Source organism: Fulmarus glacialis, unplaced genomic scaffold (assembly GCF_000690835.1).
Source record: "Fulmarus glacialis isolate BGI_N327 unplaced genomic scaffold, ASM69083v1 scaffold17576, whole genome shotgun sequence".
NCBI lineage: Eukaryota > Metazoa > Chordata > Aves > Procellariiformes > Procellariidae > Fulmarus > Fulmarus glacialis.
In genome coordinates this window covers 1,701-26,066 of record NW_009216391.1, presented here as the reverse complement: position 1 = coordinate 26,066, position 24,366 = coordinate 1,701, and the positions used below count along the sequence as shown (strand labels likewise).

The window sequence follows — 24,366 nt, the reverse complement described above, 5'->3', positions numbered from 1 at the left end:
AAGCACTTTAGAAACTTACATAATAGCACCTGTAAGTGCACCTATAAACAAATTGTTTCAACACTTCCTGATTATGCTTGGCTTCCTTTATGCTTTTACTGAATGACTGCCACAACGGACTTGGTAAAATAATGATACTCTCAATGTTAACTGCAACATTATATGCAATAATGTCTTTGACAGAAATAAATCCTACATTTTTGCTATTTTCCATATTGCCATCATCTCATTGCTTCATTTTTTTTACACAGATCTAACACTCGATCAGCAGCAGAACAAATTTGTGATGAATTCGGAAAAAAATCGATAGGAGGGCGGTCTTCATCTGTTATAACGAATCAAATAATGAAACTGGAATCACACTGGTTTTGTTATTTTGGTCCCCGTGCACTAGAAACCAATGGATAGTAACAGGAGTGGTTAATTTACCTTGCTATGAGCAAAAAGTACTTTTAAAACTCTAACATGGACTGTTCAAAGTAACAGAGAATTTATTGGAAATGTAAGTAAGATTTTCAGAGTGAAGACACATTAAGGTTCCAACCATTTCTAACCCTTTCCCCCTTACTTTTAAGTAAACCCACAACTCAAATAGCCATTGACATGTGCAGTCTGTGCTGTACACTGCTAATACTTTGAATGCAATCTCAAGCTATGAGATTGAAAATACTCTTGTATAATTAGATGCGCAAGAAGAACTATTTAGATGGTTCTACTGTAATAACCATCTAGGAACCTGCTTTTCCACAAGTGGATTCAAGAAGATAGGAAAGAAAAAAGCCAGATTTGCACAGAGTATATAAAAATTTTAAAAAGAACTCCTGAATAATTACAAAATACAGTGATCCAAAAGGTCTTCCCTACAGTGGGCCACATTAGGTAACAAGACATTTTTTCTGGTTAGGTTTATGTTATGTTTATGTTCTCCCACAAGTAGTAATATCAAACTTTAGTTAATGTAGCGATTTTCATACAGCTTATATCTCAAAACACCATCCTCCTCAGGAAAAAAGAATGAAGCAATGTTGCAAGACAGGATTCACCATTACAAATTTTCCATCAGCTGGAAGTCTGGAAGACAAGTCAGGAAGAAACCTGAAACTAATTCACTCACTCCTAGGACTGCAACCACTAGAGAATGTCCTTTCTATTTTATGGTTTTTTACGTGATTAACAAATGTAAGTATTCACATGAACTGTAGCACATTATATATATATTTACTGTACACTTACCATGACCCTCAGTTCCTGTATCTGAAAAAACTTAATGCAGAAGAATTTTCCCAAAAAATATTTATCCCAAAGTTACCATGAACATTTTATGTTACTCAATTATTCCAGTCCATACCTGCAAACCTGCCAGTTGAGCAGCTGACTTCCCTTTGAGGCAGAGAATGAGTGCCACAAATGCATTTAAGTCCTCCAGAGAGAGGCTACTGACCTAAAACAGATGAAAAAATAACACATTAACTGAAGGCTCTAAAGAGGAACTTTCTGAAAATAGGCTCCTCTTGCTCAAGCAAACTTAAATTCATGACCTCATGAAGTTATGACCACCATGAATGCATTGTCTAGGAAAAGACACTTAAAGGGAACAAAATACTTACTTTCACAACTTGAATGAAGTGCATACCCCAATACCCATGTATAGTGTATATACATGGATTTCCACACCAAACAAAATGCCCACCCTTCATGTATTCCCTTCTCCTCTTTCCTTGGAGTTTCTTAATAACAGGAAATTTCTTCATCTCCGTAACACTAAACATAGTAAAAAAATGAGATTTAAAAAAAATATAAATTGCTTTATAATCAAGACCCAGAATAAAAACCACCTCAATGAGCCACAGATGTGATGACCTTTAGGATTTCTTTCAAATACTTACATGGTTATCTGCTGGAAACTTTAAAAATAATCTAAAATATTTCAATTACCTGTTTTAAGCTAAATTTCAGGATTTAATAAAACATATTTGGATACTTTTAGTTTTTTAGGTTACATATTGAAGTGGGAAGAACTCAAAACTATATAAAAACTAAATCTAAAATGTTCAGGTGGGCAAACATAAAGGAAAATTCTAAATTCATGTAAAAGTTCACTCTAATACTTCTATCAGAAAAGGGAGAATGGGGGCATTTACTGTTGTGAAAAAGTATTCTGAGATTGTACAGAGGCACGTGGTCACCTGAGGAGAAAGACAGCGCCTCTAGACCAGCTGGGCTGATTCCCTGACAGCACCAGTCCAGTTCTGATCACTTGCTTCCTCTTATAAGAACGCTATAGATTATACATGTGCACCAAGACCAAATATCTGTTACAAATGTTGAGGCTATAAAGAGGGCTCTAAGTGAGATCCATAAAGCATTACAATTCTTTATCAACTGGAACTCGAGGCAAGGTTTCTCTTGCAAAGTGTGGAAATGTGCATTGTGGGCTTACCGTACAGTTAAAAGGCTGCCTAAAACTCTGCATTGCCTTTCTTTTAACAGCTTGATTTTCAGGGAATGTTGTGCATATCCGATTTCAATCTGTTAAGAGTTTCTATTCAGGCTATTAAAAATCAAAAAGTGACAGAAAAAATGAAGGAGAGAAAAATTAACAAAAAAGTATTGATGTAAATCAATAGAAAACGAAAAAAAACACTAAGAAGCCATCTATAATTAGTTCATTCATTTATTTGCTTAGGAGAGGTAATCCATTCTTTCCTCCTCAAGATAAAAATTACCCAACCACTACTGAGAATTTCTTTTTTTTTTTTTTTAAATCAGGCCTTGCTGCTTATCCCACTGTAAAATACTTTGCCCTCTATGACTCTCTTAAAACTTGCATAAAGCACAAGAATGCGAGGGGTATCAGAAAAGTTTCAAGCTTTCAAAATGCTCCTTGGTATTCATTAACTCCACCTGGCTGCTAGGATCTGATAACGGCCCTACTTTACCCTGTATGTCAGGTGTCACCTTTGTGTAGATGGCAACGAGAGGTTTACTAAACCTGCACATTTTATACATTGCAGTAACAGAAAAAGTGACTTTCATCTACAAAACAATTCTTAATACTTGTAAAATTTTGTCCTAAGAAAAGTAAGTCAAAGATTGCTTGCAAGTACAACAGCAAGGAAATGCCCCCAACAGGGCAGATCAGCCAAAATGCTTACAAATGTCAAAACACTTCTTTAGAGAAATACTTTATTCAGTAACTGAACTTGGTGAGTTATCACACTTCCATTGTCAGATTTCTTCCAAAACTGTAAGAGCTTGAAAGAGAAATTTCCCCTTTCTTTGGAGGCTCCACAGTTTATTTGAACTCATTCACTCCTTTCCCTAACTTTAAAGACAGACCTATTATTTTGTATTTTTTTCACTATTTTTGTTCTTAATTTGGAGGATATTTGAAAAGTACCCTCACTGAAAAGATTACTCTTCAAATTGACATTTTCTTTATACAGTTAAGATTTGCTTATCAGAATTTTTTTCTCACTTTAAAAAAAAAATGTGTCTAAAGTTTTCACTAAATACTTGCACATAAATTTTGAGGAAGCCAGACGGGTTGGTCAGTATGCTGGTTCCTGCAAAAACTAAGTTTTAAGTTAAATTAAATGGTAAGTAACAAAATTTTTAAGAAGTTTATTTCTCCCTCATATGAGCTGAAGGAAATGATGTTAGCCTGCTTCAAGGCAACCTACAATTGCTCAACTTAAATCACCTTTGGGGTAACAATCCACCTTCCCTCTCTAATATAAATATATGACTAAAGTGTAAAGTAAAGACAAGCATTAGGCCACAATTAGACACGCATTGTTTTCTCAGCTATAAAACAAATGGAAGCAGTATGGCCAGCTCAAAGCATGGTTACTGACACTCGTGCTCTCATGTTTTCCTCTCAAACACCCCAAGAAAACAAATGGACAGTGTCAGAGAACTAACCAAAGTTTAAAACAACTCAGAAATGAAAAACATTTCAATCCAAATCAATTCCCTAGTCTGGTTCACAGGGTAGAGTGTATCAGTGCAACTCAGGGCAGAAGAGAATCAGGAAAACGGGACAGGTGCTGAGAAACTGGCACTGCGATGAAAAACCTTCCATCAAACTAAGCGCTTTGCATGATCTCTCTGCCATTATTCTTGTGGAAAGCATGAGCTGCAAAACTGTTTTCATCTCTGTTTTTAACATTAGCCATTGGATAATAAGTTCTGAAAACCATATCCCTAATAAGCATTTTTTTTTTCATTTTATTAATATGCTGTGATCAAGGCTCAGTAAATCCACACTTCTGTAGGTCTTCTGTCCTGTTACTCCTCTTCTTAATCCCACTAAAGAAACCCTTCTCAAATAATTTAGTAATCATGCTATGAAAGGGTGTACAGGATAGCAGAATAAGTAAGTGGAACAGTGAAAACAGATAAATAAACGAAATGGTGATTTCGTATCCAAATATGAAAAACACTTAAAGTATGTTTAAAGCTAAGTACATGATATGTATCTTGCTGAATTGAAACCACAAGGTATGAAATGATGTTTAATGAGTTTCATCTTCAAAAAACTTTCCATTTATATTCTGCTATACAAAAATTAAAGAAAAAAAAAGAGCTATACGGATCATTTGTGTAATTCCCATATGTACTTCCTCAATGCATCATCTAAGTTTGAACAAACACGTATGAAGGAAAAAGAAAGGAAAAGTCAGGGAGAACTTGTTTTCATGTATCATACACCAGTATAAATCTGTTATGGAGGAAGTCTGAAAAAGCAAAACAAAAGACAAAATGCAGTTCAGTTCAAGTAAAAGTGCAACAGAGCTTATCAGATTAGATAAAGGCATTATAATTTTCTCATCCTTAGAGAGGAAAATCTGCCTGTGAGATCAGCACTTGAAAGGTGGCAAGTACAGACAATATATTAAATACCTAAGAGAAATGTAAATAATGAAGCAATATTGCATTTAATCTTGTGTTCCTTTTTATTACAATTAAGGTAGTCTCCACGCTGCCAAATGTTTGGAATTATAACAGAACTGTTACCTAATGATCACTTATCACTCAGAATTTAATGAGAAGAGCTGTATCCTCAGTTCTGGCTTGAAACTGAGTAGATTGACAAGATGGTGTGAAAAAGTAGTGAGAGCTGACTAAATATTTATATTGTCTGTTTGCACAGTCTGCATAGTCACCTGAGGGAATGTCTTCTTTTGATGACACAAAGGAAACACAAAAAGAGAAGCTTTAATTTGCAAACAGGTCCCAAAAAGTGGGGGAAATCCCTCAGTTTATACTCTCTCTGTTAAACTGCCCAAGGGGCTTTGTCATGGGCATGAGAGAGTTATGATTAACTACTAAAAAACCTCAAGTGTTTCTTGAACAGGATGAAGCATGTTAAATGGCGTAATTAAAAATACTGTAATGCAGTACTATTATATTTGATCAACTATGTCTACAGTAAAGATTAAGTGAAAAATCCAGCAAGAAACAGTTTAACAGCTAGCAAGAAACAGTTTATTAGTCAATCATATCTATCACGGTTGACAGCTGAAGAAAAAGCAACTGTTCCAGTTACCTGCATCATAAGATAGGCCAGCAAGCAGCAGAATGCTGCAACAGGTGCTTCTAGAGCTTGGAGCTCTTCCATCCCATCCTGAAGGTGAAAGCATGCCAGAAATGTATTATACCGTTGCTTTTCCACGTCAGGTCCTTTGGCAAACCACAGTGTTTTCAAATTAGGTGTTCCACCTACAAAAGAAATCCATTATTTTATCTTGGCAGCAACAAGATAAAACATGCCCACCTCATTACAATCTGAAAAGAAACAACTGATCTGCTCTTGGCACTTGCAAGGACTACAGAGTTGAAAATAAAATGTGTTTGACAAAACTTGGCATTTGAAAAAAAAAATTAAGGCCTGTAATTTAAACAAATTGTATTGAATACAGGCATGTTTAAGCAGAGTGGACTGAAATGGCCTCAAGTTGCACCAAGGGAGGTTTAGATTGGACATTAGGAAAAATTTCTTTACTGAAAGAGTGGTTAAACATTGGAACAGGCTGCACAGGGAAGTGGTTGAGTCACCATTCCTGGAAGTATTTAAGACATGTAGATGAGGTGCTTAGGGACATGGTTTAGTGGGCATGGTGACGTTGCGTTGATGGTTGGACTCAATGATCTTAGAGGTCTTTTCCAACCTTAATGATTCTACGATTCTATGAATTCAATTGTTACAACAACATAGACAAGTTTGAGACATCAGGCTTTTACCCTCTGCAAGAACAAAGTTTGCCTGCAAGTGTGTGCTTTCCCTTGGGGATCCACAGCATTAAATGAGGTTTGCTTCATCATAAAATAGTGATTCTGCAGAAAACAATCATATCTGTTTCTTCTCTCTCTCCTAGAGCTAGCATATCAGGGTCCTTGAAGGATCCTCGCATTGCTTCCCTTATAATCACCTGTTTTAATGAACAAACTGGTCACCTATGCCATTTGCTGGCAAACATGCATTCTCCACAAAACACTCTGCTGGTATAACTCCTCTGCAGTAGGTTCCAGTTTGGGAACAAAAATCAAGGCTACCTGGTATTTTGCACTCCCTAAGCTACTGTATGAAACACTGTTGCAAACACACACAAAAGAACTGTCATCAGTTATGTATAATGTATCTTTCCACACTTTCTATAGTATCATTCACCCTGGTCTCTAAATCCTTAATATTTACCCCATGTTGCCATCTCCCAAGTTGTGACACGTGTGAACTAATGTAAAATTTGCTCCCCGTTTAAATTACATTTAATCCATTATCAAAATAAACACTAAGGCACGTGAAATAACAGAACCGCTAACTGGTTATGCCTAAGAATCCCAATTAAAGACAGAATCCTCCCATAAAGTACTGCTGCTTCTGTAGTTAAATAAAACCTGGTGTGAATTGTAAAGGTGGACTCATTAATTAAGCTACGTTTGGTAACAACTCTTCTTTTTTGTGTGACATGCAGCAGCTGTAGTCCAGTTAGGAACACTTGGTGATAATAAATGGTTAAAGTGACAAGGTGCTGAAATCTACATAGACGATGTTTATTTAACAAAGAAAGCCCATTAACCAAACGGTACTAATTCTTTGGAGAGGGAGAAACTAGAAGAGAAATCAGTATTTTCTTTATTCATCTCCCTGATGGATGTTTCTTTTACTATTTTTAACACTAACTCTGCAATCAGAAGTTTTAACCATGTAAAGAACTACCATCATACAATCTGCAAGTTTCTAACTTTAGGGAAATACATATACTAAGAAAAAATACCAGTTGCTTGATTGGAGTTGGAAATGCAGGTTAGTGATAACACAAATACTGCCAGTGAGCAGGCCAGTACAGACAGCACAATAAGACTCAGATTACTGGTTTTGATACTGGTAATTGCTGCCTTAAGAAAAAAAAGAACAGCAGAGACTGACTTCCGGGAAGAAAAGCAAAGATAACATGCATAAAACCAGAATAAAGCCAACTTTTCCTACCAAGGCTAAGCAACTTTTATGTGTGAGACAATTTTTACATGGGTAAACTCAAATAGCTTTGATGGTTTCTGCCTTCCAGAAGGTTCCCAATCAGCTGCATATGAAGAGATACGCCAAAAATCAGTTAAAGAAAAGTACTCTTTCCATCTGTACAGTTTTTTAAAATTAATTGCATCCAGGGATATACCTAATAATAGAAATCCTTCTTTCTTCAGAGTAAAACCATGAAATACATCAATAATCAAGATTACATATCTATATTGAGAGAGCTCAACAAAAAATTCAAGACATCTCTTCCATAAACAGTTTCTTTACTTTCAGAAATAACATCTACTTGCGCCTGGGAAAAAGAGGTACTGATGAATTACGAGTTATTTACTCTGGGAAAGAAAACTTGACGCTATCTCCTTTTGGAACATACCAATGAAAAGCGTTATTTTTCTGAAAGGATCTCTTCTACAAGTAGTGAAATTCCATATAATACCCCAGAGCGATCCATTATATTAACCCTTAAATGAAAGATAAGTAAAACAAAGAAACAAATACACTGAAGTTTAATGACTCTCCCATCATGCATACAGTCAGCAACAGACCTAAGATTCATATACAGTAGACCCCCAAAACTGTTCTCTGCTCTAGTTACATCTTCACTACATACTTTACAGCCATCAGAAAACATTCCTGAAAGAGAGAAATTTACTTGGATAGGGAGGAGAAATATTTTACTTTCTGAACACATCTAAATATTTACTAAATTAAACTTAAAAAAATGCAAAACTGAGTAACAAAAGGGAAACAGAACAAAACATACTTAGATATATATAACTGATACATCTTTACTGTAAAGCTTAGTCATGAGAAAATTATCTATCCTACTGGGGTCATAGGAACCACAAGTTCCTATGAATTACAGAGAGATACTCAAACACTGCATATGCTTATGGTTATTCTTAACATGCATAAAACTGTGTGAAAAACGTATTCAGTACTATGTAAACTGCAGTCCTTGGGAACTCCAAGAAGAGCATCACAAAGACCTGCATGGAGGTCAAGAGGTACTACTTGCCTAAACAAAAATGGACAATCAACAAGTTAAGAGAAAAAGCATTGATTGAATTATTTTTTTTCCTTTTTCCTTTTCACTCACACATTTAAAGACATTGTCATATAGAAAGCATCATGATAAACAAGAGAACTTCAAGGGAATACATAAATAATTATTTCATTTGTTTGAACTTCAATAACTGATTTATGAATATGCAATGCATGCAAAAGTCATGGAATGCATCAACACTATGACATCCTTGAACTCAAGGCTTATACAAAGGTGATCCTCACATTCATACCAACTTAAAACATGTCATCATTGTGTATATAGATATAAATGTATTAATAATATTAACTGTTCATGTGTATTTGAAGTAATGACTATTGAAATTTTATAACACCAGTAATAGAACTTTAACACTTCATCATTTTACATGCTCATGTAAATACTGAGCAATAAAAATAAGTTTATAAAAATGTACTTGCTAGGAACATTCAACATTAGCTTGTGAACAACTGTGGCCAATTTTAAAGATGCCATAAACCCAAATGCCAATTAAATCTGACCATTAAAGAAGCATTCCAGAGAAGCATTTTGAACATAAGCATATTCGTGACATATTCTTGTAAGATGCAATGATTAGAGTACTGAAAGTTCATCCAAACTCCTGTGGTATGAAGCTACAACATCCTACACATTTTCAGAAATAAAATGAAAAGCAGAATCCATACATTTCCAGTAAAGACTCTAAAACTTCCTCTGTTCCATATAAACTGCATACATATCAAATAGATCAGCTATGTTCACAAGATATGGATGTTAAACAGTATTTTCTTGGATCACAGATCTTCTAACAAAATTCATTTCTCAGAGACATTTTTTAGCAATTTAAGTGCTGCTCTGTCAATATGTGGTAAACATCACGATCACATTCATTCAACTGAAAAGAAACATTCCAGAAGGAAGAAAGAAAGACAGAGAACGCGAGCAAGCACAGAGGCTAATTCAGAAGACTGTCTCTCAAGAAAAATACATATATATAATACACACTATATTTTAAATATATTTTAAGCGATCATCTTACAGCCTCTAGGATTTGATATTTTGTCTTAAAAGAAAGCTAACATTCAATCTATCACCTGCAAGCTTTTTAGATGAAAGACAGTTCTGCTGTTTTATACACACACAAAAAATCAGTGGGGATTCTACTTTTTTTTTTTAAGAGCAATGCAAAATTTAAAATATTTATGGTTATGCGCATTACAGTTCAAGGTTAGTATCAAATATTCTTTCTTCACACTTTTTAATCTAAATCAAATTCAATAGAGTCAGGATTTCCCATATATTCTCAGTACACTTCTAAAGTAGTTGTGATGATGAGGTTATTTTTCCAAAAAAGATAAACCAAAGAACCTTCCCAGATTAATTGCACCTGTGATTTTTCAAAGAGTTTCTGATAAGGTTTTTTCTCATCTTTGAGTAACTTGATCTTGATTGACAGCTTTGAACTCTAACTTCCTATAACAACATCTTTAAATTTAGCTCTAAATATGATCCCTGTCTGAAAAATGTGATGCGCTGTTGAGAACCTTATTTGGTGAATTAGAAAGTCATGCTGTGGAAAATAAAAGATGCATGAGCGAATGTAAGGCATACAAATATGGACTGCAAAAATTTTAGAAAAATATTTGTTCGCTGAAGGAATGACAACAGAGCACTAAAAATAAACACTAGAAGTCCTCCTCCCCTTTTTTAATAGTCTGTTTGAACAGCCTTTCATTACTGAGTTAGTAAAGATTATGGCTGAGAAGATGCTGTTTTTATAAACTCCTCTTATGTGGTTGCTATAAACGAACAAACACAGAGATTTTAAATCCTGTTTATTGTCATCATGAAGGTGGGTTCTATGTGTAGCACGTTTGCAGAGCAGTAGAACCAGAGTACAGGAGATTAAGTGGATTCCTCTCCAGAAAGGGAGGGAGGTACTATACTATCTGGGAAGGAAAATTTCAAACAGTAAATACCATATATTTGCCATGCAAACTGAAATGTAACTACGTAGGTATGGTTTATACTTCGTTGAGTTTTGTTTGCTTGTTTTACAAATGCATGGTCCCAGACCATTGTATGCCAAAATAAAACAGTTGTACAGGACAGACCGATCGATTTTTACCCTCCATATTCATATCCATTTGGAAAATTTCACAGTAATTTTGTGCTATCATCAAGTCAATTAGATAATCACTCTCCTAATATTATATCAGGGGTACTGGACAGTGAAGCTACCGTATATCAAATGAAACCTTGTTTGGTTTGCCTATGTAACTCATTTCTTTCCAAACAGTTCTCTTCAAAATGATTTTGAAAAGGCTAGTATCTAAAGAGCAACTGTTTTTCCTTCATCCTTAATTTGAAGACTCTCATTAAATATACGAGTTTCAAATATGAAGATAAACGTACAATCTTAGGATACCTTAAAAGAAAATTTACTATAACCCTAGCAAATCAAAAACAAGTAGGTTCTAAAGCAATCCCTAACAACAATAAAAAAAAAAGTGCACGTATTTCAGCTTCTTCTGAATCTGGATTTAGACGAGATCAGAACAAGGACTGCTACAGAAAGCTCTGGGTACAGAGGGAAGAAGTGCTGGTAATTACTCTCAAAAAGTCGAGTAGATAATAATTTTTCTTAGCAAGGTTATCAATGGTATTGTATATCAACGGAACTACTTAATTTCACATGAAAGACTAAAAAAACTCTGAGCTCCTGATCCACATGATAGCAGATGACTAGACAGAGAGAGAGCGAGCTGTGAGAGTAAAGATAGATAGGTTACAACTACAATAGCATAGACAAATGAACAATTAGAACAATTTTCCCTCTGAAATAACAAAATTGGTACAGTACATTGTTTACTTCCTATCCTAAACTTGTATTGCATGATACAACTTAGTGATAAAGAGACGAGTGACATATACAGTGCCCAATCTTTTTACTAAAGTATATGATACTTCCTCATAAATGTAACACATTCCTCACAACACTAATTTCACTAAGAGTGTTCACGAATGTGTCCTTTACCTAAGGACAAAAGATAAAAACACACAAAACACTTGATGCTTAAGACAGTAGAAATAGCTTCACAGAAACAGATAGCCTAATTATTTTTTTATTGAAAGCTGGATTCTCTTTTTGGGTTGTCACAGGTGATCTAAAAATGGCCCTTTTTTATATTCTCTGCCAGTCTCGTTAACACATTCTCTCAAACAGCCTAATAGAAGAATTTTAATATGGCCCTCCACACAACTTATCCTGGCCTCAGAGCAGTATTTAGAACCTCTAAGAAACTGTTTGCATTTTAGAACTGATGCTTGAAATAGCACTGGGTTTAACAAGACATAGTAATAACATGTAGCTCAAAGCTGAATCCTATTATAATTATACAGGGTAATCTAAAGCAATTACAGGTATGCAGCATTTCTACTTTAGCTCCACAGTCATTTTGGATTCCATATCAAACATGTGATATGTCTAACCTGATTTTAGTGATATCATTATTTCAGTTCAGATTTAAACACATTTTTATTCTACCTGGAATAGAAGGTTGTACAGGTCGTATCAGCTCTGGCTGCTGGAGAGGATTTCCAAAATAGACAAACCACTCTTTTACCAAAGGATAGGCTCCATCTAAAAAAGACAGAATTGGATCAGTAAGTCAAATGCAAGTACTGACACTAGTGTAGAAGTTGGAAGCAGTGGTGATCAGGATTCTAAAGTAATAGAAGGCACTTCATAATGACTTGTTTGCTTAGCTTCTTTAAAGCAAAAGAAGAAAAATTAGTTTTAGTATCTTTATGACAAATCATCAGAACAAATGAAGAGAGTTTGAATTATGTACTTACAAACATGAGTTTGGAGTTGGGAACTGAAGCCAAAAATGTAAGTACAAGACTCTGTGGAAAGCATTCTAAAATGGCTTTCAGCCAATTTTAGGCCTTCCCATTCCAAGGCAGTTCAGGAAGCTGTGGAGGCATCTGGCATAGCTTAGGGACCTACATGAGCTACCTCAGTCTCTCAGGGCTGTCACATTGCCACACATGCAGGCAGGCGTTAATATGATTCTCCTCCCAACTTGCCCTGACATTTCCTGTGTCAGTTTGAGACAAAATCTTTATAAGGAGGCCTTGATGGCTATTTGAAAGCTGACAGCAATGGAGTCATCCCACCGTCAGATGCAGAGCTTTTACAGCCCATTGTTCCAGACCTTTTATCTAGTATAAAGGGATTTTTTAAGCATAATAGCTCAAGTGGCTTCCTACCCGCTAACCCCAACTCTGCCCCGCCCTGCAGTAAAGAGTAGGGTGCCTCTTAAATAAAAAATTTCACTACTTGAATTGTGCATATAACTACTTGATGCTTTAAAAAAAACAAAACAAAACAAATGAAAATACCCTTAGAAAAAACTCAAGCATTTAAGAATTTTTGAAATGCAGTCTATCCGATTGCCAATAGTCAGCTCGTAATCATTCCAATGTGAGTCTTCATAAAAAAAACCTAGAATCGTTATCGTTGTTATAAATGGTGCTTCTGCATTCTGCCCAGATTTTGCTTATAGTAACCATGTCATAGTGCCCTAAATTTCCACTCTCTGTAGTCTGGTAAACTGTATGAAGTAAACAGCTTTAGCTAGCCCTGGGCACTTGGAATAATATTTTCAAATCTTTTCCAGGCAAATCTCAAAGCTTTTTTTTTTTTTCCTCCCTTCCCTTGTCCCTTTCCAGTTTCACAGAATTGCATTTCTAATTCCTTTCAGCTCTCACCCAGTCCTGAAGCCACTGTTCTTAAAAATTCCTGCCTTTTATCATCAATTCCAATCACCCTGCACTTTACTGCACAAGTATTTCTGGTGCCGCATTATGAACCGTAATCAAAAACTTCACCTACCTTAAAACAAACCAAACAAATCTCTCCAACACTCCCCTTCCCTCCACTACCCCAAAAGGTTTGGTCACATTAATTTCATTATCTCGTTCATAGCTCAATGCTGCAAACAACTGTTGGCATGAATGAATGAGTAGTGTGCTATGGTGCAAGGGCAGAAATTCCTCAGATGGAGTTCTAGTGTCAGGGTAAGAGAGGGGGGAAAGAACACGACAAAATCTGTTTACAGCCCTGCTTCTTCTTCCTTCCTTACACATGGACTTGCAGCACAAACTCCCAATAAAGGTGAGGGACTGAAGAACCAACAGCTGGACTATGAGGGACAGCATTACACCTGGTTTGCCATGCTTCACTGTTCAAAAACAGATGACATTAAGAATAAAATGAAAAATGCCTACACTGGGGGAAAAAAAAAAAGCCTTAAACTGCACATTCCAGTAGCTGAATAGTCTCGTATCTTGATTATAAATCATTGCCTATGATAATGCTATTTCATGAACAAAATCCTCCATTTTAATATCCCAAAGTCACTTTCAGAAACATTCTGATGTTTTAGCATTCTGTTTTAAGATTTATTATGTAAATTACTCTGTTTTATTCAATCTATTCAGCTCACTCAGACTCCCAAATTTTAGCCTGGCTTCTTAAGGAAGCAAGCCTAATACGATTAGGACATCTGTCTTATAATTAATTCATGGATGCACTGCTCTGTTTCAACTAAATCTGACAGAGGAGAAGAGATTCCAAATGTATTAAATTCCTAAACATTTTTGAAACTGATGACTCAGCTGACAGAGGGATCCTATTAGGGCACCAACTGAAAGAAAGGCAGGAAAGTCAAGTTACCTGTTGTACCCCAATGCACTGGATGGCAAATCAATACATAAGTAGCTATGGAAGAACTAGAGGTGAATAAAAAGGTAGATGGGATTTGGGGAGAGCAGGAGGCAATAGGGAACATACTTGAGAACACCATATATTGGAGGAGGGAGTTGGAAGGACATCGGGAAAAGTTAAGAGGATGCTAGGAAGAAGCACGGAAATATAAAAGCTTTGCTGAGGGGAGGCTGGTGGGGAGAGTCACTCTTTATGAATTCCACAACTCACAGAACAACGTATCAAAATGTCTCTCAATTCCAAATACTGTTTTTACATCACCCATTGAGCTGAAGCACAGTAAAAAGAGAAGTTAATAGGAAACCTCTAGTTTTGTTCTTTTAACGTATGTGAATGTTAGTACAGGACATAGCACCGCATCAGCTGAGTGCTTTTCACTATTATAGTCCATTAGTAACAGAAGTATATTACTGTTCACATAAGTAGCCAAATAAATATAGCTGAAAGCAAGGTCCTGCAAACTGACAGCACATTAATGTACCAAGAACAAAATGGAGACATGATTACTAAATGCCAACCCTCCCTGCATGGAAATATCTCTGGAAAAAAACAGTAATTTTTTAAACTTTTTTCCTCACAGTGCATATACAGAATATCACCAGTGAAATTCAAAAAAATAGCAGTTCCTTTGTTTAAATAGATTCTGAATGACCTGTGGAAGCACTGCTTAGGCAGCCTAAGGAAAATTTCAACTATGTGCAAAACACCAGAACACGAGACAATTGGAAACACTGTTATGTGTGCTCTTCTACACCTGCAACAATGCCAGCCCTCCTGAGTGGTCACTGGTGATAACTGGCAAAAATTCTGCCAGCGGACTGGTTTTGACAGTGTCAAAGTGAGGGTCAGTCTCACCTGCTAATGTTAGAACTGGGAGTGATGCCAGGACTTCCAGGAGCTGGCCAGGGCTTAGGCTACATTACATAACCTCCTAATTGGTAACAGTCACGCAGGTGCAGGTACGTCCATGGACTGCGCTAGTGCCAAAACCTGCCGGCTTTGTTCTGAACTCTTTGCACACAAAAGAAAGAGCTTGGCTGGCCTATCAAGGTACATTATTTACTGTTATTGTCCCCTCCTTCTTGAATTTTTACAATAGTACTTTTTTTCTAGGAAAGATGCTAAAAGTTGACAATTTATATATTACTATATGCAATATTCCACTTAACGATCAGAAATAGCTCAATTAATTATAAAGATACCTTTAAAATACACAGGCAACAAATGCCATGCTATCAGGATCACCATCAACCCCCTATTTATTTTGTTAGGGTCAAAAATAAGGCTGTGATTCCAGTAACATTTCTGTGAGAAAAGGTACACACATGTTTATTGCATACCAAACCATGCCAAAGGGATAGCTTCATAAGCAATTCTTTCAGCAGCACTGCTGACTTTTTCAGGCAACCACTGATTTGCTCATTCCCACTCCCTGGCATTCCCTCGGGCTGTTTTGCCACAGCTGCTTGTGGCTACACAAAGAGTCAGATGGGGAAACAGAACGAGGTTAGTTACCTGACTGCAAGAAAGGGAGGGAAGAGAGAGAGGGGCTATTTTCAGTTTCTCAAACTAGGCCACCACGCAGCTGCACAAACAGCTGCACCAGCACAACTGAAAGGTTGCACAGGGACTGAAATCAGTGGCTGTGCAAGAGAATTACTTAAACTGGCACTGACAGCAAAAGAAATGCTTATCACACTATGGCTTCAGGCAAAGTGGCATGGTCTAGCCGGGTGATTTCAAAGGATATGACAACATCCAGCTCCTATGGATTCTTGGATCTCTTAGGCACCCTTGGAAATCCCAACCTAGACATTCAAAACTAAGTTTCTTGTTTCAGGGTAGAGGAAACAGTTTACATTATTTTTAACCTGTTCTTACTAAAACTGTCATCGCTGCTTTTACTAAATATTGGTTGTTTTGCTAGCCCTATTTAACAGTAAATAAGCAGATATGCAAACTGCAAAGACATCAGTTTCCAACACAGGAATCTTGTAATTGAGGGATCTTAAGCAGTAAAAAAGATCACTAACACATACATCTCCACTGCAAACTGGAACATTGTATAGAGTTAGTCAAGTTAGCTTCAAAAGAGCTACATCAGCAACTGTATCACAATGGCAGCAGACTCCACATGGACTAATTTAATTGGTTGACTCGTTCCACTAAGCTCCTTTTTAATGCTAATCCAAAGTAATTCTACATTATACTACAACCTACATACCATGTAGGTTACTTCTTCCCATCCTATCCCTCATCGAATTACAAAAAACAGGCATCTTGACCTCATCTGAGGGAAAGTGGCAAAGGATTCTACTTACTTTGTAAAGAACAAAACTTCCTTGTAGGTCTAGCAGCAAATTCATAAAAAATAATGCTGACATTTACTTATGAATTCCCATACAGACTCTGATTAATGATCTACACTCTTGACCTAGAAGCAACTATACACTGGAATAAAAAACCAACCCATGAACTACTAGGAAGTGACATGGTTAAAGCAGTTAGAGGTAGATACATGCACTAAAAATACAGATTTAATAGGGGTGCTCATGCAGACACACTCTACCTACCCTTCTGGAAGGGTTAAGGATTGAGGGTGCACTATGATTTACTTTAGAAATTTATCTCTGGAATTTGAAGCATGAACTGAGAACAAATAATACATGTTATCTGTGGTTTTACTCTAAAATCACTTTCTTAAGAGAAGACCTCTTTCACATTAAAATTTCATTTTCAATAACATTCTAAATTAGTGTTTCTTTATTTCAATTCTAATCTTCTTCATCTGAGTAGTACAAACAGTGTAACACAAATGCAAATCTGCCTACTACCCTGCCATCTTGCAGCAACAATTGTTAATTAGAAGTTTTGGTCTGGGTGTTTCTGAAAACATCAATGAATATCCTGCTGCTTAGAGGAATAAACAAAACTCAACCAAGTTATAATTGTCTACAAAATTTAGAAGCAGTAGGCCGAAAAATGACAAATGACAGATGTGCATGATTACTGCTGAGATTTTTGTTACTCTCTCCAAATGACTATGTAAACTCTGATTCAGTTTTTCCTATTTTTTTTCCTATTATGGCACAACTTCAACCTCTAGTTGCTGAAGGAAGTCAGGTACTTAATTACCTTTCTGTGCCTTTCTAAGCACATGGTCTGAATATTAGGTTTGATGGCAGTGCACTTTCATCAATAAAATGTAAAGTGATTATCAAGGAGAAGTCAACATATTAAAAAGAGTAAAAGTTCAGTACATTTTTAATTTTCAACTCACTGCCTAAAAGACACTGTAAAGATAATATTTAACTAAGGAAAGTCTTAAGAACATAAAATTTGTCCAAGGATGTGAATACAGAATTCTCTGTCTTAAAGCAGAAGAATGGAGGCACAGATATATATACCTATACCTATAATCTTGTTTATACCACTGGATAAAGAAATCATATTTTCTTGTACTTTGATAAAAGAACTAATAATCACTGGCATGACTACTTGCATTTCTATTACTGCGGTAACTATATTTGACTATCCACTGTTCTTAAAATTGCGGACTTAAAATCAACAGAAGTTAAACTCTAACACTGCATTACTGTTTTGCAGAAGTGTATTGCAACTCCCTAATTCATCAGGAGCTACGCTTATCAAAGCAACGTAAGGTTTCATATCCTCTCAAACTTTAAAAATCTTCTAAATGTCATTGTTTTGCTCAATCTTTCGATCATTAGCAACTTTCACAACTTCCCATTTAACAAGGAAAAAAAACCCAATTTTAAAAAATCTCTTTAAAGGCACTAAAATTGAACAGTATGTAGAAAACCTGCAATTTCATTGTCACATTTTCTCTTGATTCCTTAAGTACACTTCAGCTGCCCACAGTTTTTATCCTAAATGCCATGCTGATGTAGCCACTGAAACAATGAATTCAAGATTTCATATTTCAAAATTGAAAGTATACTTGAATAATGGTGTAAGTAGTTTAATCCTTACCTTTTCCAGGTTCCAACAAGACAGAATAAATATGCTGACGAGCAGGGCGATAGATAAGTGCCTGTCCAGGAATCTCTGTATCACACTCATCTTCCAAAGAGTTGCTGCACTCAATCTCTCCATTACTCAGGATATTGAAGATTGTATAATTTTCAGAGTGGATATGCTGTTCTTTAGCTAACTGTTTGTTCAAAGAAGGAAGAAGGCTAATATTATCTCCAAAATTAAGAAGAATCAAAAAGTAACAAAATGTATTCAGTGTTTGAGGAAATAGTACTTTCTCTATTAGTGGAAATGGAGGGAATGGCCACGGAGGGAACAAGTGCTTTTTCAAGTAACACCAGTATAGTATATTTTCAGACATCTATCTTTTTGTGGACAGGAATCCCCAGGAAACCCATCATTGCCTTTCGTAGCCTCGCCTTGAATTCTTAAAACTTAGGGGTTTTAATGACAGTTTTTTAGAGTAATTATTCTTAAAATTAATTCGAATTCAGACATAGAAAAATGAGCTGCCCTCCTTTAGTCATCTGAAAACGTACCTTCCCTCTTTAAATAGTGAGTGAAGGCATAGCAAACCCCAAACTTTTAATTTTGTTGCAAGAGGAACTACATAAGACAGCTCCATTTCTTTCCTGAGCTGACTTTGTGTAGTTCACATTGTGGTGAAATTAGGATACTTAACTTCACCACGCTTTTACTTTGCAGTAACTCTTCCCCAAGAAAAGAAATACAACCTACTTTAGTGAGGAAAACCAGGTCTGCAGGCTGTTGCTGAAAAGCAGAATCACAGCATCACCCAGGCCGCATATTAACCACACACTTGATGCAGATACATCTGCCCACAGCAGCTGGCTACACGCAGCCTCAGTACCAGCAGAGACCACTGGTCTGGAGCAGCTTAGATGCAGAAGCAACAAAGGTGCTCTCAGGCAGTGCAGAACCTCAACCAGTAACACTTGTAACCTGGACTGGCCAAGTGCAGAGCCAGATAGACTTTCTACTTCACAACCTCACACCAAAATTATGTTCAAACAGCTGAGCAGACCAAATTATTTCCATGGGGTGCCACTAATAAATTCTTCTGGACCCATGCTGTATGGTGAGCAGGCACTAAAGTTTCCCTGCTCTGCATTATCCCTGCATGTGTCACGCTATCTGTATTATTTGGGTTATGCCCTCCATGCAGTTATCTCAGCCTCTTTCACTGGGAATTACCAGGTCACTGGCCAGAGCCAAATTCACCATTTCTGCAGAATTCAAGTATCTGCAAACCTGGGAATTCAGCAGGTCAAAGCTGCAGTCAATCACTGGGTCATTACTGACCAAAACTAATTCTACTGAAATGTCATACTTTCAGACGAAATTCTCACAGGAACATAAAATCAATGATAGGCTTCTGTGTACAACGCCAATCAACAGAGCATTTTCTTATAGCAATAAATTAATGGTTGCTCTGGAAGAAATGCTTCAGTATTCCTAATATACGTAAACAATGTAATCCCTCAAATCTACTTTTGTATAAAACAAAAAGAGTTAAGTATTTCTAAGCATGATTTGAATGAAGCATTGAACTATTTCATACAAACCACTGTCACAGATATGAGATAATTTGAAAATAGTAGTTTCTTTCAATTTGCCAATAATCTACACATCCTTATGTACTGAAAAAATACAAGCTGATTTCAAAAGTATTGCTGTGTTCAATGCTGTATCTTGAAAAGTATTTCTGATTTACACCTACAGTCAGCTAGAAAGTTACGCTCTTCTTTTCTGAGAGAAGCAGCAACATGAGGCTATGTCCTCAAGGTTGGAACTGAGCTGTGTATGTCATTTACGTGCAGTTCAGATTCTGTGCAAGGTAAGCAGAACTACATATGGGTTTCAAAATATGAAGCAAAGCACACACATTACATACACAAATATTTAAACACCTGTAACAAAAACAAAAGACAAGTTAACATGTCTACAACTTGACTGTAATTTCCTTGGCCCACGGACTGGCTTAACATAGGATTTATGCAGCAACAGTGAGGCATTCTTCAACGGAGTTTCTAAACATTATTATTTTATTACAGCAGTAGCTCAGCATGACGCTAGAGAACTGCAACCCTTCAAATGAAAGATCTAGCCAAGAAATAATGACCACTTGTCATAAAGACCGCATGGTACATTCTTTTAAGGAGAAGGATATTACCACTATTGTCCTGGCCATAATCCAACCTAGATAATTACATTCTGGCTAATTTTTCCTTGCACTTCAAGCATAAACAGTATTTTTCAACACTTTATTAGGATGTAGGGTGGTTGGTTTTTTTAAATAACATCTTCTATTTAACTACCACAGTCAAAAGTGACATGTATTGTATCTACGTGTGGTCAATTAAAAAACCCAAATATATCTGCAGTTTAGCTGAAATGAGCATTGCATAGGTTACAATGTAGTTTTTAAATGGTTTAATGTCTTTTTAGAAAAGAAAAATGTAAATTATAGGATTACTTTAGAGTAATATGAGGAAACAGAAAAATAGTTTTAAAGAAAATGCTGAAGATAAGTAAGAGACCAAAAAAGTAAGACACTCTATTTGAAGTCTATAGGTACCGAACAAAATAGGGAGTAACAGATGGCTAATATAGAGTCTAAAATACACTACCTCGTATAGATTTTTTTTTATTAAATCTCAGTACGTTATCTTAATTGCCATGAATTTACGGAATTACTCTAGACTTACTACTATTGCATAAACTCTGATCCAAGGAAACTCAGTTTTCTATTAGCCAGGCCGGCTACCCTAGCTAATATATCTAATCTCTCAGGGTGACCCAATGTACCATTTCTCACCCCAACACCAGCGCATCTCTGTGCATGTGGGAAGCCATAAGTGAAACTTGCTAGTACAGCCCTGCCCTTTAAGGATTAACAAGCCACTCAAAGTGCTTTTGGTTCCTTCAGGGACAACGAATCTGAAGGATAATTAACCTGATCCAAAAATGATGAAATTTATAGGAGGTTTCCTCATCTCCTCCACAAGAGCAATTTCAATTTCTGCATTCTTAGCACAGCTCCCTTTGATATCTTGACTGCATGTGCCAGGCACAGCCAAGCAGACCACTAACCAGCTGTAGCTGACCTGTGGGTTCTCAAAGCAAAAAGCAAGTCATTACATCATGCAATATATGGGATGTACATCTCTACGCCCAGCTACAGACCTATACAGGAGCCGCTCCCCATTATTTGACCTGCCTGACACTTCAAAAAGGGAGGAACCACTTTTAATTAAATGTGCTGCATCTGCCCTCATCATGATGCACGTAATAGTCCTAACCATGGCTGTACTCAACAGACAAAAGATTTTGCTCAAGCAAATTGAAATCAGTAGGTTCGGTGTACTCATTACCAACTTCCCCTACGTAGTCATAGCAATAAAGTGACCATTAAGCTTTAAAAAACAAGGTACCTGAAAGATTTCCTTATCTTGACACACGGCTGATTGTTGTTGAGGAGAGAACATTTGGCAATTTGTTACGTTGGGAGGAATCCATGGGGACTGCTGCCCGGGCAAAAGATAGGATTCCACTCCTCTGTAAAGTAATGTCTTGTCTGACCCCAAAGGTAGCATCTCTTCCAAGTGTTTCAGGCTGCTGTACGAGCATGGAACTTTTGAGATGTAATCTGCTACAGCTAGAAGTATGTTTGTCCTTCTGTTGTAGCTGTTATTCTTGTGGGGACTGGTGATTAAACATTTATGCCAAAAGCCTTCCAACAAGCTTTCTGGAACAACATCATTGCCAAGCAAGCAAGCAAAGAGAGGGAGGTGTGTCAAACTAAGACCCAACGCACGGCAAAGATCTTCTCGAGAGTACATAACAGTGACCAGTCTGTCCAAATGGAGCTTCTCAATGGAAAAGTAGGGGCATGTATTATAGATGAGATAGTCACTATCTTGCCCGAGAATTCCTATGCAGTTATGTTGCAAACCATATGCAGCCACCTCAAAGTCTGCCTCTTGCAATGTGCATACTGTTTTTTGACCAAGCGACTTCAGGGCAAAACGTGTAAAAGTAGGCAAAGCTGAAGGAACAATGAACATTCCTCTCCCTGGTTGTTTCCTGTGAGTCTTGATAAACTGAAATATTCTGGCTATTTCCTTGTTATTCTGCAACCTCCGTTTGATCCACTCATCTCTCTTTTTCTCTTCTACCACTCCATCAAAGTAAAACACCAACTTGATACCAGCTGCCATAAAAGCTTTAATAAAATCCTCTAAAATGGCAAGGTACTCCCGCCACTGGCCACCGCACACCCAGGATTCTGGTGTGTACCAGTATCTAACACAACTCATAGCATCTACTACGATAACAGGCGGGAAATCAGGATGATTGATGCGATGTTCTTCTGCCATTTCTCTCAGATCTACCGTTCTGCATGCATCAGGGCAAACTCTGGACACAAATCCCTGCAAACCTTTAATGCCCATGGCTGATCTCCGAAACTCACAGCAGTCTGAAAGAAGAAAAATAAAAACCACATTCTAAAATGCAATACTGAGAAACGTCATGAAAATCTACAATCAAAAAAAAAAGCAGCTTGGAAACGGAACTGTTATTTTTCTGCTTTTGCTGATAGTTTGTTGTGTTGTCCTGGCCTTTAAACAGTTTGAACCAGTTTTCTTCCCATCAACAAACTGGTCATAAATGCCCATTCACTTTGCCTTCCACTTCTGCTTTTTAAATCAGCGAAAACTGTAAATATCAAAAGGTTTTCATAAATACGACTTTAAAAATTTCAGATTAATAGCTTAAAGTATGGAAAAGTACGCATTGCTAGAGAAACAAGTATAGATGTAATTAAAAGCTTTATAACATTTTAGCTGACAGTGTACAACACAGGAATTAATGGCTTGATTTTCACACTAAAAGTATACGAACATCTCTAATTGAAGTCAGTGGAAAAAATACTGAATAATTTTGGAAATCAGTCTTGTACCTTGATTGTGCAAATGGCTCAGTTACCATCTGAGTTTATAGACAGTAGTCCATTGATACAGCACCAGTTGCAATACCTCTACTTTTGCAACGGTTTTGGTAGTATCAGTTCTGCTTCGAATCAGAAATTCAATCCATTTTACCATCCTGTCATTTGAAGACATAACTTTCAAGATCTGTTTAAAGAATTAGAGGTTTACCTATATTTTGTGAATCTACAAATCTGACTATCATTAATAGTGAAGTCAATATATTAAATGGGATTTCTAACATGCACAGCAGTTTTGAACCAATCTACTTTAAAAGACACACGTGCAAACATTAGCTAGTCATTAAATAATTAAAAATGGAATAAGCCTATTTCCAGTTTAGGAAATACCAAAAGATTGAAGAATAGAGTCTCCAAATTCTGTGGCAGAACTTAATAGCATGCCAAATGAACCAATTTACATGTTCCATAGAGAGAGTTGTGGGATAAAATTAAAACCATTGATGACCTCCATTTTTATTTCTAGAAATCTCAATGCAAAGAAGGTTGGCACAGCCTCTACATTAGATGTGCTCTTTCCTCTACCTCAACACCATTTTATTTTAAAGGACCTGCCAATGAAAAATGGAGGTAACAAGCTCCAGAAAGCTTTGTTTTCTTTCTTATTCTCAGAAAATCTGTTTTGTTTTTATTTTGATTTTACTCAAAAGTCAAACCCCTTCTCAGTTAAACAGTGAAGAAATTCACTATGTTTTAATTAAACAGGTACAATTTTTCCTGTTTTTCACACTGCTGATTTCTGACATTTCAATTACAGACTGTCTCAGGATGTTACATTACACTATACATGCTTATGGTATACAAAAAGAAAAAAAGGAAGTTGAATTCACAAAAGTATTGTGAATTAACAGCTTTTAAAGGTATTCCTGAGTCCTCGGAGTTTAAATATCTAATACCCTCCAGATACAGTTTTTGAATACCATCCTCTTTAATCATGGAATAGTTTGGGTTGGAAGGGA

The 24,366-nt window shown here is 36.5% G+C and overlaps 1 protein-coding gene across 1 annotated transcript; it reads right to left on the bottom strand.

Annotated features, from left to right (window-relative positions):
- Positions 1 to 1,324: 1,324 nt before the first annotated feature.
- On the bottom strand, positions 1,325 to 22,853 carry FAM120B (family with sequence similarity 120B). The gene is made up of 5 exons (XM_009579295.1): positions 21,831 to 22,853; positions 18,373 to 18,553; positions 12,133 to 12,228; positions 5,552 to 5,724; positions 1,325 to 1,441 (listed from the first exon to the last, which is right to left on the bottom strand). Exons 1-5 carry the CDS (start codon positions 22,848 to 22,850, stop codon positions 1,325 to 1,327), a joined length of 1,587 nt encoding a protein of 528 aa, XP_009577590.1. The 5' UTR covers positions 22,851 to 22,853.
- Positions 22,854 to 24,366: the final 1,513 nt, after the last annotated feature.

Bases quoted from the DNA above. Each gene is read 5' to 3' on its own strand.
- FAM120B (XM_009579295.1), bottom strand. From the start codon at position 22,850: ATGGGCATTAAAGGTTTGCAGGGATTTGTGTCCAGAGTTTGCCCTGAT. The intron at 12,229-18,372 runs GTAAGGATTAAA...TGTCTTTTTTAG, and splicing joins CTTGTTGGAACCTGGAAAAG to ATGGAGCCTATCCTTTGGTA. The intron at 5,725-12,132 runs GTAGAATAAAAA...TTTCTTTTGTAG, and splicing joins TGTACAACCTTCTATTCCAG to GTGGAACACCTAATTTGAAA.